This window comes from Mytilus californianus, unplaced genomic scaffold, assembly GCF_021869535.1.
Source record: "Mytilus californianus isolate M0D057914Y unplaced genomic scaffold, xbMytCali1.0.p SCAF_10, whole genome shotgun sequence".
Taxonomy (NCBI): Eukaryota; Metazoa; Mollusca; class Bivalvia; order Mytilida; family Mytilidae; genus Mytilus; species Mytilus californianus.
The window spans coordinates 57,615,734-57,633,945 of NW_026262582.1; the positions used below are offsets into that span (position 1 = coordinate 57,615,734).

The 18,212-nt window shown below is 31.5% G+C and overlaps 2 protein-coding genes across 2 annotated transcripts in view; one reads left to right on the plus strand and one right to left on the minus strand.

Annotated features, from left to right (window-relative positions):
- The window catches only part of LOC127718871 (uncharacterized), a 29,272-nt gene extending 19,901 nt beyond the window's left edge, over positions 1 to 9,371 (minus strand). The window contains exons 1-2 of the mRNA XM_052224922.1: positions 9,224 to 9,371; positions 328 to 2,647 (exon numbers count right to left, since the gene is read on the minus strand). Of these exons, the coding sequence (XP_052080882.1) occupies positions 328 to 2,572 (2,245 nt within the window). The 5' untranslated portion in view covers positions 2,573 to 2,647; positions 9,224 to 9,371. The remainder of the gene's footprint in view (positions 1 to 327; positions 2,648 to 9,223) is intronic.
- Positions 9,372 to 9,426: 55 nt separating this feature from the next.
- On the plus strand, positions 9,427 to 16,564 carry LOC127718920 (uncharacterized). The gene is made up of 4 exons (XM_052225020.1): positions 9,427 to 9,575; positions 12,922 to 13,070; positions 14,111 to 14,187; positions 16,325 to 16,564. The coding sequence occupies exons 1-4, from the start codon at positions 9,482 to 9,484 to the stop codon at positions 16,437 to 16,439; spliced, it is 435 nt and encodes a 144-aa protein (XP_052080980.1). The 5' UTR covers positions 9,427 to 9,481; the 3' UTR covers positions 16,440 to 16,564.
- The last annotated feature ends 1,648 nt before the right edge of the window (positions 16,565 to 18,212 follow it).

Here is an 18,212-nt window from a genome sequence, read left to right on the forward strand (position 1 = left end):
ACCTTGTTGATATTAGTACTGCATTCTTTTTATCTATATTCAATACACTAAACTTTACCTTGAAATGTATTTTTATTGCTTGTTGCCTTTTCACTGACATTATGTACTGTAGATTTATTTTTAGTACCAATTCTCATAGAGGAAAATGTGCATTTTTGGGGATACAAGTATTTGATTTTATACAAGCCTATAGAAAGTATCTAATTCGTTGAACATTTAAATTCTTTGTTCACCTTTATCTACTAAACCCATGAAAATTGGTATCAAACAAAAATAATGAATCCACAGTATCCCACATCTCTATTCATTTTAACAATACATACATACCATTTATAAAATCACCCAACTGCTTAAAGAATTCCAAAGAGAAAATATGATGAATGTATTTCTCTGGGTAAACTTGTAGTGTACATAGGTCCAAGACTATATCAATCTGTTCATATTGAGATAATTCTTCAAAACTCCTGTCTAGAATTTCCAAACATACAGATTCAAATTTGTGCTCTTTTATTTCATATCCTGTTTCTTCCATGTAACCAAGAACATAGGTCAGGTGATTTATCAATATATTGTCTTTGTTCTCAATAACATAGTTTTCTATTATATGTAATAACTCCTCATTATAGTAAGCAGTTACTGAAATCCTCCGTAGAAGATGTCCAAACTCAAGCATGGTCATGTTTCTAGCCACATCTGGAAGCATTCTGGAAAATTCTATAATGGCTTCATTGTCCATTCTCAACAAAGGTATGTCACAAGAGATCATCATGTTTATGTGTCTGGTTAATGTATCAAGTTGTTGACCTTGATTGATTTTTGCTGAAACAGATTTGTTTATCGCCATCATTAAATCTCCATAATATCTATAAAACTCCTTTTTTCTTTGTCTAAACATTTTTCTGAAACATACTGATATAAAAAATATATCCTTGACTTCTGCCCTTGGAATAGCTTGTAAAAGGTCATTGATTACAAAAGGAGGAGGATCTATCTCTGGTGAAAGCAGTATAAGTGAAGCACCAAGTCTGCAGGTCATTGTGGTACTGTAAGTCTTGTGTTTGAACATGTGTAGTAATTTGGATATAATTTGATTTCGTATTGGTTCTATATCATTCCTCGTACTGAAACCTAAATACCTTATAATTTTTTTGTCGTATTTTTCACTTATCCTTTCTAAGCAAATATTATTAAGGTCATAAAGGAAATCCATACTAACATTTTCTCTATGAATATTATATGCCAAATGACTAATGATAAACCCATCAGCATCTTTCAAACATTTCCTCAAAGTTTGTTCTATTTTTTCACCTTGTACAGATTCTCTTAAATTCTGAACATGAGGTATTGCATAGCTCACTTCTGCTGAAGTCAAATTTTCTCTCTCAAGTAATTCAGTACATTTATTTGTTAATGCATTTTCAAGTAAATTAAATACATCTGTTAACTGTTTTGGATAAAAGAAAATGCACTGATTGATAATCCATACACCTTTTCTGATTGTTCTGTAACTATAGGGTTCTACATCATCAATATTTTCTAATATTGTTTCGGCAGACCTCAGACAGATCTTGATAAATAACTGAAACATCACATCAGAGCAATGAAGACTCTTATGACCATCATCCTTTGCTAAATTAACCATCAAATCAAACATGTCTACAGCTACCTCATAATCATTGAAAACTTCCTCTGAAGTTAAAGATGCAATTTTTCTCATGCATTTGATTATAATATCTACTGGATACCTGTCTGCAGCTCGAAGGAGTAAAGGATGAAAAGAAAGGAGCATATCTCGACTCTGTCCTTCTAAACCACCATTTTTTATCAGTTCATTAAATTTGGGATAAATAAACCTGTTGAGTATGATTTCTCTGTTCCCAATAACACCATCCATTGCTAATGGAACAATAAATCTAAAATCTGACCAACAAAATGATGAAGATTTGTCTAAAATTTGGTTAAGAATGGAAACACATGTAACATTTGACAAAGGGACTCCAAGATGAGCAACAGAAGATAAAATTTCTGTTAAATGTTCTGTCTCCAAGTCATCTATGCTTGTTGAAAGAGATTGTAATAGTTGTGTGAATTCTGGTCCCTGCAGTGGAGTATTTACATCAGTTTGTAATCTCTTATTATAAACAAGCTGTTGAAATGCAATTTTCCTTTCTCCATATAGCCAAGACAGGTGACTTAATTCTTTTTCATAGACAATATCTTCAAGGTGACTGAAAATGGGAACAAGGTCAGTGGGATTAAAATTCCAATCCTGTGTTTTTCTTGAAGCAAGTGACAAAAGAGCTTTGCTGCTTTCACATGCTAAAATTTCTGTCATTCCAGTAGGGTGAAGTAACTGACGTCCTAAAACACTTGAGTTGTTGGCAATTTTATTTTCAACCACATTCTCTGAATCAGTGTTAGAGAATACTTTAGATGATTTTGTTAAAAATCTGGAACTTGATTTTTCACATGTTTGATATCGCAGACAAGTTTGATTTGCAAGCAAACAATTATATATCACTGAACATCTAGGCACCTTAGACCAAGGAATGCATATTCGATTCAGTGCCATTTTTGTAGAAAGATATCCTGTATGATTTTTACAAACACAATTTTACAGCATCAGTCTATCCCATGATGATCATATCTGCAAAGAGAAAAATAGAATACCATTAGTGGCAAAGTCAAGGGAGCAACTTGTTTTTGCGGAACACTTCTCAGCTCAAAACTTTTTTTTTCAAAGTTGAATACCATGATGATAATTAAAGATACTGAACACAGAAGCAAAATAAGCACTATTTAGAACAGAAGAAAATCTTCTCTTTCAATAAAACTTTTAGAAAGAAAAAAATTTATTCTAAAATTCAAAACATTTTCTTTCCACTCCACTCTAATCTGTGCAACTGTAATGACTAAGTAAAGATGACTGTAAGCAGGGTATTCAAACTGAAACTACCTAAGAAACAAAATGAAAAGGCTCATTATTTGGAATAACTTTGATTAGATGACAATTTTTCAGGAACTGTAAACCAACTTATTTCTGCACATAATTTATTTCGCTTTTACTTCTTTCTGGCCAACTTCATGGAAATTTATTTCAAAATCTTTTCATTTTCTTGATATATTTATATCATGTATATAAGGGAAGATCCAAGTTTCACATGTTCGTGAAGATTTAAATTTGTGTTATTTTTCTACTCGTGAAAGTCCTAAAAATAGGGTATGTACTTTTAATTAGCTTAATTGAATTTATTTTTCACATAATATAAAAATAGTAGAGGCATGATTGCCAATGAGACAACTATCCAACAAAGTTCAAATGAACAGTCAGGGGACTTATTGAAATAAGTGATTTTTAAATCACTTATTTAAGTAGCAAATTCGAAGTTTTGTCACAAATTGTGATTTTGTAGTTATACCAAAATTTTAAACACATTGGTTTAGATAATATCTTTTCATTAGTAAAATTAAAAAAAATGAACTTTTTGCTTCTTTTAAGCAGCAAGGTTTATGCCTTTGATGCAATCATTTAGCTGCAAATTCTATTTTAGTTGAAAAAATGCTATAAAAATGGCTTTACATAATGGACTGATACTTTCTTAACAGATTTTTCCCAGCAGTGGGAGTATTTTTCCTGTAAAATTCAAGGTTTCTTCTTATAGATAATGTAATAAAATTCTACTGTTCACGATCAAAATTTCACTGTTCGGGGGTGTTGAAATTAATGGGGGTTATTAAAATAATGATACTTAAAGAAGTGATTTTTTGGAAGGAAATTGAGGTATGATACTGAAACAAGTGATTTTTATGTCATTATCCTAGATTTAGTACATGGTCATCACCTGACATGACCCGGTCATCCTATCAACACAGATGTTGGTTCTGATAATTTTAGCAACATAATTAGTCCCTGGATCATTAGTATTCTATATTTAAAGCTACAATAAAATTGAATCACTTAGTCTAGTGATTAATTTGTACTACTTAAATAGGTGATTATTAAAGAAAGACAACTCTTACTTCCAACCTTTATGGACATAATGTTACTTGAATCAGTGATTTAGAAAATCACTCATTTAAGTAAGTCCCCTGACTGATGAAGTGGATGTAAGCAATTATAGGCAACAGTTTAGACTTAATGTCCCTTCCTTATTTTATTTTTTTTTAAATTACGCCCCTTTAACAATTTTACTGCTATAACTAAGAGATTACCATTATACTGACATCTGCAGAGAAAGGGACTTGCAAAGTTTGTCTGAGGCTTGACCAAACTGCTAATCTTAGAGTAATTAAGATTGACATTTATTGATAAGAATTTCAGATAACAGTATGACAGTGAAACTTGATATTCCAGGGTTTTGCAAATACTGTTTATTTATTTTCATTTTATTACTTACTAGAAAGATAAGGTCAGTGAAATTATACATATGATCAAACATTACATCATTGTCAGAGTTTCTTGTGTTTCCAATGGCAGAATGTTCTACTCCAAAAAAGTTTTTTAGATTTATAAAATATACTCCAACAACTAAAAAAACTCTTTGTGTAATTTGTGGAAATAGAATTGAAAAAAGTGATTATAGAAGAAAATAAACAAATGGGGAATGTGTCAATGGGAATCAGATGATGCCCCCTGCTTGCATATAATGTTATAAAGGGACATAACTCAAGAACTGTAAAAGTGACGCTACCCAAATTTGTACTTGATCTGAGTTTTGTGGTAATAAGCATTGTGTATAAGTTTCATAACATTTAATTGATGCAAACTTAAGTTAGAGAACAGAAACGAATGAACTGCTTCGCCGAGCGCAGCTGGATACGACCGCAGAGGTCCAACCCTGAACAGTTGGGGCATTAATGGACACAATATTCAAGCTTGATACAGGTCTGAATTTGGATTGTAATTAAATATTTGACACATTATAGGTTTCTGACACAGAATAAATGTAATCAAAGAACTTGAAATTGGTTGTATGATTTGAATTTATATTCAATTGAAGATTTCTTGCTGTTGTGCAATACACTGTGCTGTTGCGCAATACTTAGTAAATTTGTTTTCAGACTATATACAAATGAATTAGCAAAATAAATTGTGACCCCTAATTTTTTTCTTTGGAAAATTGATAATTTCTTCAATCTTGAGGAAAAACAAATTGACTCCCCCCCCCCCCCCCCCCGTCCCCGCCGAATTTTGTCTCCCCCTAAAAAAATTTTTTTTTTACCCCCTTCCAAAAAAATTGATTTTGAAGAATTTTTCTTTTTGTAAAATGTGGTACAAATTAAGAGACATCCATACACTTAAACACAAGTTATTGGCTGAAACTGGAAAAATGCTTGTTTTAGACCCTTTTTGACCCCTAATTCCTGAACGGTTTGGGCAATTACCCCCAAAATGAATCCTAACCTTCTACTTGTGGTATGTAACCTTGTGGTCCAATTTCAGAGCAATCAAAATACTTATACACAAGTTATTGTCCTGAAACTAGAAAAAATGTTTGTGTTGGCCTCTTTTTGGCCCCTAATTCCTAAACGGTTGGGACCATCATCCCCAAAAACAATCCCAACCTTCCTTTTGTGGTATTGAACCTTTTGTATAATTTCATAGAGATCCATACACTTAAACTAAAGTTATTGTCCGTAAACCAAATGTCTTCGTACGACGCTGACACAGTCGCAGTCGCCGACGATGACACCAATATAAAAATTTTGCGATCGTATAAAAATGCAGCAATTTTTCCATTTGTCAAGGGGCACAACTCTAGAACGATAAAAGTGACACCACCAAAATTCAAACTTAACCTGTGTTTTGTGGTAATAAGCATTGTGTATAAGTTTCATAACATTTGGTTGAGGCAAACTAAAGTTAGAGAAAGGAAACCAATTTTGGGATGTATGGACAGAAGTACAGATGGACAAGGGTAAAACTTAATGCCCCCTCCACTACAGTGGGGGCATAATTATTTCATGGCAGCATCAAATCTGAATACTGTATTCTTATTGAAAAATATCTGGAAATAAATATTACAGAAGAGACACATGCAGATACTGCTTGAAGAAAATGTGTTAGAGAATTGCAAAAAAATTTGACAGTGTTTTAACAACATTTAAATCGTCATATCAGAATACTTTGGCAAAACTATGTGAAACACATGGACATAACTTGGTTTCATTCAAAAGACAATTTTCTGAGGACAGTAGTGCAACTGTTTATAGTATTTAAGAAAAAAAATATAGAAATTAAACATGAAACAGTTATTAACAATATTCATTAGTTTGATGAGGAAACAACCAATTTTGAGTGGGGAAGGGGGGGTATTGTTATTTCCACAGAACAAGCAATTTATTTTTGAAATCTTTTGGAAACAACAACTTTATTTTAGCATACAGGAACAAGAAATAATTTTTTTGAAACAAAATGTCAAATTTTTGTTTGTCCCAATTCTCAGTGGAAAAGAACTGGTTTTTTTTGCCCCTTTTCCAAAAAAGATCAGGCAAATTAAAAAAAAAACATATTCCCCCCACACACACAAAAAAAAATAAACAGTTGATGCCAAAATTGTTATCTAAGTCCATGGAAAGCTATATTTGTTTGAACTACCAATATTAATGGTAAATTCAATGAAACAACAGAACTTTTTTGAAAAATAAAATTATCACATGGTTTTCAAAATGGGAAGATTTATTACTTGAATGTCAAATATTTAGACATGATATTCATTTTTTTTAATAAAGACCTTCTTATTGTAGGTTATAATATGCTGTGGATAGAAAAATGAAATACCGTGCATGCCTTCTAAGCACTTTCCAATTCTTGATGTCTTAACCTCTGGTGGTATGCTTACAGTTGGTTCATTAATTTCAAAAATTCCAGATTTGCAAGATGTTTTCCAAGAAATAGTGTTTGATAACATCAAAGGTGAAATTAAGACTTTGGCACTAAGGGAGAATAACTCCATATTACGTAAACCATGACGAGATAAAGTCTCTTACATTTGCCAGAGTTATAGATGAATGGAGACAGAAAGCTCTACTTTTTAAAATCACTTGAAGTGTCGGTATCAAACCCAGCACATCAGTTTAATAAGTATAAAAAGTATAAAAAGGGCAAAGCTTTAATACCAGGCATAGCGACTGCTGGCTGTAAACAGATTGCCACATGACTGCTTAAGCTACCAATCAACGCTAAGTTTGGCAGACTAGTTAGGGAATGACTGGGACAAGGATCTTGTTGCTATGCAAGAACTAGTAACAACTGAAACATCACATGAATTGGTGTTACTTCAGAATTTACAAATGATCAAAGAGTCCATTGATTTGGTGAATGGAGATGCTGATACAATGGTACTACAAATTCTTGTACTTTCTAACACGGAGAATGACTTGCATCAGTACAGAGATTTAATGCACCCTGGCTTTTACTTTGTAGGAGATAATGTTGATATGCGTACAAAAGTCAGGAATATGACAATCTATAATCAACACAGATATCATCATATGTACCAAATATGTGCCTATGAAAACAGAATTTCAGGGAACCATCTAGACAACACTGTTGCCAAAGGAGATGCAAATACAGTGCCCTTCACTACTTTTATACCCAGTCAGTCAGAATTGGACAATATAGCTAGTGACTTCACTTTCCTAGTAGCTAAAATATGGAGTCAGCATATTTCACATTTCAACATATTTGCACCAGTCCTTCCTGAATATATCGAGCTTTCTCCAAGGGCAATAAGTAAGGGTAGGAATGCCCTTTACCGTCAGGCGTCAAACGGTCATTTTCGGCTACCGTTAGCATCAAATTGGTTAAAATTTTACTCAAATAATTATCGTTACCGTTATTTTTGGAAAAAATTTAGCATGATGCGTCAAAATCAGTTAATTTTTTTAACGTCTAAAAGAAAGTGTACATTTTATCGTCATGCACCAAAAATTACTGTTAACGTCATTTGGCAAGAATTTTTACCGTTATTCGTCATGAGGGTACCCCCATTACGACCCTCATAAGTATACTGGCAGTTTTCAGTAAACAAATAAATTAGTAAGAAAGAAATAAAAGAAAGGGAATTGTAGCAAGTCTAGCAACAGTTCAGCCTTCAACAATGAGAAAAAACCCATACCCTATAGTCTTATAAGACTACATTGTGTTTGTGTGTGTATATCTGTTAATGTGACATAACAAAGGTTCTAGAGTACATACAATCTAAGACTCTTTTATCTTGCAATAGTATTAAAACACATTTGACGTTTCTACACTTTACACAAGTATTCCCAATTCCAAACTAAACATGCTAAAAGACAATTTAAACTGAAAGAGTTGATCCTGCTTTGTTTCATAAAAAAGAATGGCCAATGTAGATACAAGTATCTTGACTTAGGGAGGGGGGGGGGGGGGGGGAATAATATCATTCTGATTCTAACAAAAAATTCTTTGAAACTGACATTATCAAGATACTTTATTTCTTGATTGACAACATATATATTTGTTATATTTGGAGGATGTGTTTTTCAATAAACACTCGGCATTCCGATGGGAACCACCTGCGCTCCTCTTCTTGCCAACTTGTTCCTTTGTTCATATCAGGCTTACTTCATACAGGAGCTTCTTAGGAAAAAAGAAAAGAAGTTAGCATTTAAACTTCACTTTCTTCTGTATAGATGATGTTCTCTCACTAAATTACGTAAATAATTCAGTTTGGTGACTTTGTTGGAAGCATCTATCCCATTGACCTTGAGATAAACAATACAACAGATACAGTTAAGTCTGAGCTAGACTCTGTGACAGCACAAGATAACAAAACAGAAAATAAGTGACTGAGTTTAGCAGCCTGGACTACATGTAGGTCACATGTAGGATTGCTTCTTCGGCATAGTAGATCTTTAGTCAGGCTTAAGTGGTTGAGCTAGGAAAGTACTTCCTTAGGAATAGCTCAGTCAGTTAGCCGCTGACTTGTAACATGTAGGTCCTGGGTTCGGGTCCCAGATCTAGAGGAGGCAAATTATGTGATTTACTAATAAGAATCATGCACTCCAGTTACATAGGCAAATGGGGAGGTAGGAAACAAACTATATATATATTCAAATATTTTTTTTTTTCAAATAATATTTGACAACTTAAAGATGAATAGTAGTTAATTTTCAGTTATATAATGTTGTTGTTTTTTTTTTTGCATCACCATGTGCTTGTTTCGCGTGTATCCTTATTTTAACAAAACATGTCAACCTTTAAATTTTGTTGCTAATCAAATTCAATTTTAAAATTGATATTCAGCACTGTCTTTGAAAGATGATAAGACACCAGTTTCCATACAGTTTGGAGTCTCCATCATCATGATCTGGTGGGATTTAATACAGCGTGCTGTATTTTAGCATGTCCTTTGAAAATATAGTGTAAAGTGTTGATGATTTTCTGAAAGTCATGAGGTCGTACTTTCGACAAGAAGTCTTTTAATTCAGTTTAAATAATAGCGTTCATTGCAAAATGAAGAATTATCTTAAGCATTTCGCAGCTCTTGGATTATCGCTTGGTGCTGCATACACTTACGCACAAATTTCAGCTCGAGACAAGTATCGAGGTATAAGAGGATGTTTTAAAGTGTAGATTTTTATACTATATTATGATAACCTCTCATATCCTATAACACATACCTTTTATATATATCAATTGATAAATCTGTTTTTTGAAATTTTTAATGAATCAATGTCCTGAAGTTTAAATGCTACAGACATCAATTTTTTAGTATTCATGAACCGAATTATGCCACATACGAATAAATCTTCTAAATTTTTATGGCTCTTGACTCAAGAAAATGTAACTCTTATGGAAAAACTGGGCTGTTATATTTGTGACTGTTTTGAATTAAGGAGATCAGGTATGCATATTGACACTAAGTCAAGTAAATGATTTGAGAATGAATGCATATAATGTAATTTTATTCTTTTATTCACAATATATATGTGGTTTTTGGCTCTGATTCTGACCAATGCTAATATACTAAATATATATTTTCAAGTGACTATTATTGTTGTTGTTACCAATTATGTAAATCAATTGTATCTGATTTTATGCCCTTTATGGGCCCTGTAATTTGGGAAATAAAATATTCTATTCTATTCTATTCTATTCTATTCTATACAGTTTAAGGTTCATGTGGACCTTTTGGCTAAAATGGCTGCGTTTTCACCTCAAAATTTACTCTTGAGTACAGACAAACCTGTATATCTGGAAAAGTTTTAAGGCATAGCATGCCCTAGATTAATAAAATTCAAATGCATTGTATGTTTTAGAAAATTTAAAACTTAACTGGATTTTGCAGTGCACTTTTTTTCGTCCCTGTAGAAGATGATAAAATTAACAAACAGTTGAGTTTCACTTGATATGGTCCACTCAGGTACATAGTTTAAATCACCAATTATTGTAAGGTATCTATTGTCCATCTATTGTCCATGTCAATCAATACAGTTCACTTCAATTATTACCTGTGGGGAAGTTCTCAAACCTCTTTCACAACTTAGTTTATTTTGGCACCTTCTGGAGGAATGAAAAAAAGTGCACTGCAAAATCCTGTTAAGTTTTTAATTTTCTAAAACATAAAATATATTTGAATTTTATTTATCTAGGGCATGCTATGCCTTAACATTTTTCCAGATACACAGGTTTGTCTGTACTCAGAGTAAATAAGTAGGTGAAAATGCAGCCATTTTAGCCAAAGGGTCCATATGAACCTTAATAAGTTTTCTCCTATGCCTATGGTCAGATGGTTGTGGCCTGTTATTAGACCGAATTATCTAAAAAAAAAAAGCTTTTGAACGACAGATAATTCGGTCTAGCCTGTTATCTATTTCTCACATGAAGAGATGTTCTCTTATAAATCACACCCCATGGAGTTATTTAATTGAAATTGTAATAATAATTATTATTAATAATTATTTTGAAATTTAACTCGATTTGATATCAAGGGACTAACTCATAATTTATGAAACCTGTAATTATTGTCAAACAGCTAAGGATATGATACTGGTCTCCTTCCGTCCATCCAAAACATACCACTCAGAGCCTTTTGAAATAAGCTTTTATATTTGTTAGGATTATTTAATATTGTTATCATTTTCTCTTGAAGTCAATGAAAGACGATTTATGAAATTATCGTCAGTTTGATTTAAATAATTTTTACAGGATTTAATTATGGATCTTTGACTTTTTTTTGTACACCTTTTGAGGGCATCTCCTCTGTGACTGTCTTACAGTTATACTTGGTGCTGATTTCTTTGCCATCATTACATGTGTTGTTGATCAGATTATACTGTCATTTTCATACCTGACAACTTTTCAAAGTCTTCATGGGGGATTTTAAGCACAAGAGGACCTAATTAATGCTCCTCTTATATTGTCAAAAGTGTTATTAATCTAATACTATATTGTTTAAATGAGTAAATGTGTGATTAAATTCCTTTTATCTCATTTGAATGCCTATTTTGAGGTGTTCAGTTTATATAATTAAATGATTTCAAAATTCAGGTCAACACCTCTCATGAGGGATAATCCCCCATAAATTGGGATAGTTGGCAGGTCTGCATTTTAATCCAATCATTTTTATGGGAGTTATCGGACTTTGACGATATTTTGGAGTACTGTTAACACAACACCTTTTGAATACAACTACTCAGAGACCCTTTTATATTTAGTAGGTTTGGTTGCTATCCCCACATGTGTAGTTGACCATATTGTACTGTCATGTTGATTCTACAATTTTTAGAGCAGTTTTTGGACTTGACTATTTTATGGAGTATTGTGACTATAACATCTTGTGAATGCAACTCCCCAGAGACCATTTGATAAAAAGCTCTTATACTTGTAACTATTGTTTACCAACATGTGTAGTTGACCATATTATACCACTATTTTGATCCAACCATTTTTATGGGAGTTGTGGAACTTTGACTATTTTTTTATTGTGACATTGTCACCTTTGTGAAGGCAACTCCTCTAAGACCATTTTACAGAAAGCTCTCATACCTATTAGGATTTTTCTCCATCATGTGTAGTTGACCATATATAATACTGTCATTTTGATTTGACTAACTCAACCTACATGTACATTCAGAGTTATCAGACTTTTACCATATTTTGACTATCGTACCACAATACATGTAACGCATTGTGACACACAATTCAATTCCTCATTTATACCTGTAGCACAGGGGCTATTGGGTAAGGGTGTAGCAATCCTGTTTAATCTTTCAGAAGTTGTTTCCAAATACTGTGTTCTATGTCATGTATGTACAAATGATTAAGACAAGCTGCCTTTGATATTGATGTTTTTTTTTTTAGATATGTTATGGACCTTTAATTGATTTATTTCAATTGGTTGTACAATTTCTTTTATTATATGGTTAATGTTATTTCTGATCTACCTATTAACTTTTTTTATGCGGACAGATTTTTTACAGTTTGATTCCATAAAAACAAGACCCCTTTATAATTCTGTTAAATTTTGAAAATGTTTTTAATCATGTCAATTGTTCCATTTCTGGGACTTATTTTTGTGAAACTGTATTAACGATTTTTAAACTTTGCCAATAAAATAATAAATACACAGTAAGGGACAACAATTTTAGATTGGATACAAGGGTAGAACTTTGTCAACATTAGAAAAACAAAGACTTTTCTTTTAATTAATTTTCATTGCTAAGATCTGTTTTACGTTATGTACATTTGTACATGTACATGTCTTATATAAAATAGAATTTTAGGATGCACTCAAGAAAAAACATCATTCTCAAAGATGCCATAAATAAAATACAGCAACCTGCTATTCTTTTCCATCCTATCCTATCCTATCCTTACAAATCAGATGGTTCACTGTTGCTTCCTAATAACAAAGAAATTTAATATCGTCATAATATATTTTGTAATTACAGTATTTATGGTAAATTCAGAGCATTTTAAAAAGTCAGTAAATCTTGTGAAAGGATACCAGCCTGTTCTTGACTTGTTAGGAGAACCAATAACAGCTGACACGGTAGAACTGAATGATCCATATACACAAGTAGATGATTTTTGTGCTCAGGTAAGTAAATTGGAGGAAAAAATGAGGATACACTCAAAATATTTTTAGATTACCAGTGATTAACTCGCTCACTCACTCATTATTGTATTTATAAAAAATTTAAAGATATATATACAATTTGGTTGTCAGAAACCAAAGCCCAAAACAACTACCCACAAAACAGTATACGGAAAACTAAGATTGAGTACAATACCAGTGTCTTCCCTAGCGAATTTATGCCCCCATGCATTAACTTAAGGTCCCATCTTTTAAATTTTGAATTTCCCTATTTTAACATTGGGCATTTATATAGACATAAGTGCCCATTCTTCAAAATATTTCCAGGGAAAACACACAAAAAACCATTAGACCAATTTCGAACAAACTTGGGCTGAATTATCCTTGGGGAATCTTGTATTAAGTTTGTGTTCCTTGATCCTGTCAATCGATTAATATGGCCACAATGACTAAAAATAAGACATTAGGGTAAATTCATTAATTGTCTTATACATACATGTATGTTGAAAGCCATAATAGATATCTAAACAAGGCAAAAAATATTTAGATTGTAAAGAACTTCTTACTTGGATGTTTCCACCAAAATTATCCTATTAGGAGTTATTGTCTGTAAATGATGATTTTTTTACTAATTTTTATGTTTTTGCCTTGTTAATATCTGGAAAATTATAAAAGATGGGCAAAAAATGTATAAACTGCAAAAATTATTAGTTTTACAAGATCTACAAAAAGGCCAAAATAACTGAAAACATAAGACAATTTCTTTTAGGAGTAATGGCCCTTTAATGATGATTTTTTTTTGGTCAAAATTTAGCATTCTTACATATATATATATATTATCTGTAAATTATAATAGAAAGACAGAAACTGTAAACTGCAAAAAAAAAAGGTAACGAGAGGTGAACAAAAATTTTAAGGCTTACAATAAATTGTGAGATTACACAAACAACAATGTAATATTTTCACTCCAGCATGTTTTAACAAATGACTACAAATATGATCTTAATTACATTTTTCTCATGTTAATTGTTTATTACTTTCAGCTCTCAATTCCAATTCATGGTACAAAAAAGAATGGTATCCTATTAACAAAATGTAGCAGAAAATCTATAGATGATGAGTAAGTCTAATAAATACTGGGTACTCAGGGTATATACATTCTGCTTTTCTACAATTGCATGCTCAACAAAAGTTTTGTTATTTTGCTTTCCCAGTTTTTCCAGCTTGATTAATCTGTGAATTTTTATATAACAAAATACAGGACAATGCAGGAAGGTTTTTTTTTCATCACTTTTTACAAATCACCAAATTATGTCAAGTCATGCTTCAATTTTAAACAATTCAATTGATTTTTGTACATTTCTTTAAATAATCCATAATTTGATAAAAATTGCTGTTTTACATTTTTTTATGAGAGGACAATCCTAGGTATATAGTATGAATAAAGAATATGTGGACTATATATCTATGAGATAGCAACACAACTACATATAATGCCAATAGACCTCTATGTCATCAACAATAGACAGGTGTCTACACAATACATGTACACCAAGCTCTTAATCACCCTGAGTGTGAAAAAATAATAAGTTTTGAATTAATCTATCAAAATCTTCCATCAACATTATATTTTCCAAAATAGAAAAGTATTAGGTTGTAACAAAAGAGTTCCCCTGACCAGGTTTCTGACTTTGGACAGGCATATGGACAAGCTGCAGGATTTAACTAGTTTTTTTTTTCTAAGATCTCTTTTAATCTTTATCAATGGAATACTGTAAACAGGGAAATTTTTGCGGCAGTTTTATTTTCGCGGTAATAATTGAAACACGAAAATAAAACGACCGCAAAAAATTTCAAGGAAACTCTATTCATAAGATGAAGACCATACATGTATGTATATGAATAGGATATGTAGAGGACCACTGTATAACACGGATTTTACAGACGACAGATCGATACCTCAAATCATATCTGAAAGAAAAGCAATGTTAGAAATCATAACTTTAACTCATGCTAATCTTATTAACATGGAAGACATCTCAAGCAAGCAAACATTACGGATATTGTTATGTAAAAAACACTCGTTACAAATATATAAATGACACCTGTCAATCAGTTTTAAATATTACCTCATTGTATCTGCTACACAAATTAATCAGATCAAAAGATCGATTCATCAGCATTAATCCTGACAGCATTTAATTCACTCTTAATTAGGTCTTCTTTTCTGTTTATTGTGTGTGTGTTTTTACAAGCAAACATGATATAACTTTTAATCTTACAGTAATGAATCGACAAAAAAGATTTTTGAATTGTTTTATCACTTGATTTATGATACATGTAAAGCTGCTCACTTTCTAAATCATTTATGAAAATATTTATATAGGCCACCCGGATATGGCGAATTCAAAACGTCATGAATTTAAATTAAGTTGATAAATAGGGAAAAAAAGACGGTGCAAAATTTTTCCTGTTTAGAGTAATAAAATCTACAAGAAAAAATGTACAAAAAGAATCTGAACAGGAAAAGCACTAACCTTTTTACTTAAACTATACGTAATAGTAACACAAATGCAAGTACCAGTTAAACAATAATAAACAATAGTGTATCAAAGAATGTCCAATCATGCTGTATTGAATTTGTAGCCATTTCAGTTTCTTTAATTATATAATAACTATATAATAAAGATATCAAATATAGAAAAATATTCAATGAGTGACTGAACAACACATTGATTCACGAATATGTGTTATCAGTGTTGTTCGATCACAAGCTGAATATTTTTCAATATTCTAATTCTTGAATTAAGTTATTCTTTAAATCACATTGACCATGGATTTTTAAATTGAAATAAAGCAGAAAATTAAAGGAACTTCATCTTTTCCTATGCATTCTCAATGGTTTTGCATGCATCGTCAGCGTCTTGACAATACCCATTGTTGTCTGACGTTAGAGGAGAGATATATTCAAATTTAATTCATATGGTTAATTATCAGTTTTTATTTCACTGGGAAATCACAGTAATTCATAGTGTTACCAATGTAATAATATGTGTAATCTCTCCTTTAAGTATCGTGGCAGTAAGCTCCTGTAAATATTTCATATTTAAGAATTTTGTGGAAAGTATATATATATATATATAAATTAATGATTGATTCTCTATTTTTCTCTGGGGTAAGTTATGCATAACTAAAAATTCAAAAACACAAATTGATTTTCATGAGTTGACTTTTATACTATATCTTTTTTTTTTCAGTTGGGAAGTTGATAGTTTGGATTTCAAAAGAGTTGATAATTCAAAACAGTGGACATTTTATGTTGGCAAAAGAAAACAACATGAGGATTCAGAAACAAAAGCAAATGTGACTTAAGACATCAATCAAATTTATTATAACATGAATAATTCCAATACACTTGTAACATTAAAATGTGTACATGTATGAAGTTTTGAAATTGTAGTTTTTAGATTCTTTGTATAAATGCAAAAAAAAATGTGGTTGAACTTGTATTGTGATATGGATATGATTTTGTCTGAAGATAAATTGATTACAGATAAAATAAAACATATTGCAAGTCACAATAGGAAATTCAGAGGGGAGCAATAAGATTTGAAGTCATAATTGAAATTTTAACGATGAAGAACTGAGATCAAAAGAACCACACGTTGATTAAATAAAAATAATCAACAGATCATGAAAAGGATAAATCGGCAAACAATTAGAGAAATTTTCTTATAAGACGTCAAAATTTTACATGAATGTCTGTCATGAAATAAATGGGAAACAAAAATGTTTATGGGTATTTTTTTCACATGTGTGTAGTATAACCTATAGGGTTGAATGACTGTATTTTCAAGAATAAAATCAAATTGCATTATTCAGAATAAGCGTAGTTGGACTAGTATAAAGATGGTGTATTTTTTTTAGAAAAGTATAGTGATGATGATATTTCAGCAATGTTCATTATATAACTTGGAACACAAACAGTGAAAACTTAGAAAATCACAAACATTATTTACACCAATCAGAACGAATGTTCTGTAACTTGGAGTACAGAAAGTGATAACTTAGAAATTCACCAAAAAAACTATTTACACCAATCATTTCGAATGTTCTGTAACTTGCAGCACAGAAAGTGATAACTTAGAAATTCACTAACAGATTATTTACACCAATCATTTCGAATGTTCTGTAACTTGGAGCACAGAAAGTGATAACTTATAATTCACTAACAGATTATTTACACCCATCAGAACGAATGTTCTGTAACTTGGAGCACAGAAAGTGATAACTTAGAAATTAACAAACAGATTATTTAAACCAATCAGAATGAAGCTTATCAATGTGCTAAAATTCAAAGGAAGCAAACTATTCTATTTTTTATAATATTAAAATTCAAATTTCAGCAAAAAACTAGGTGGAATTAGCCTCTTATTGTATCCTATTCTTTGTATACCTTATTTATCTAAATATTCATAAAGTAGGTTTCTTATCTCCCTTTGAAAATCTAGTTTTGTCATTTTAAATTTTCTAACTTGCTTTTTGTCATTCTGCGATGAAAGTCATAGAATGTGAGACATAGGGATTAATAGCCGGCAGCAACAGTGTAAACTATTTGTTTTTAGAAGGAAGTAGACCTGGATGCTTCATACCTTGTATGCAGATGCCTCGTCTGGCATATGTCCATTGTCCTTGACCTCATTTTCATGGTTCAATGACTGCTTGAAAAAAAAAAAAAAATTTTTGTCATGTGAATATCTCTTTTATTGTCAATAAAAGGATAACTATATTTGGTTTATAGGTTCCTTGCAAGGTCTACCTGTCCGGCAGACATGGTTGCCCAGACCTCGTCCTTTAATTTCATGGATCAGTAGTTAAGGTTAAGTCTACTTGGTCAAGTCCGTATCTCGGATACTGTAAGTTTCAAGTCAACTATATTTGGTGTATTGAATGATTGTAAGGTGTACATGTCTGTCTGACTTGATTTATCTGACCTTGACCTCATTTTCATGGATTATTGATAATGTTAAGTCTATGTGATACTTGTAGTAAAACTTTATCTTAAGAACTATCAACATAAAATCAATCATAGTTAGTTAATCAGGGGAGACAATTCAGCGTTTGCACTCTTGTTTACCATTGTTT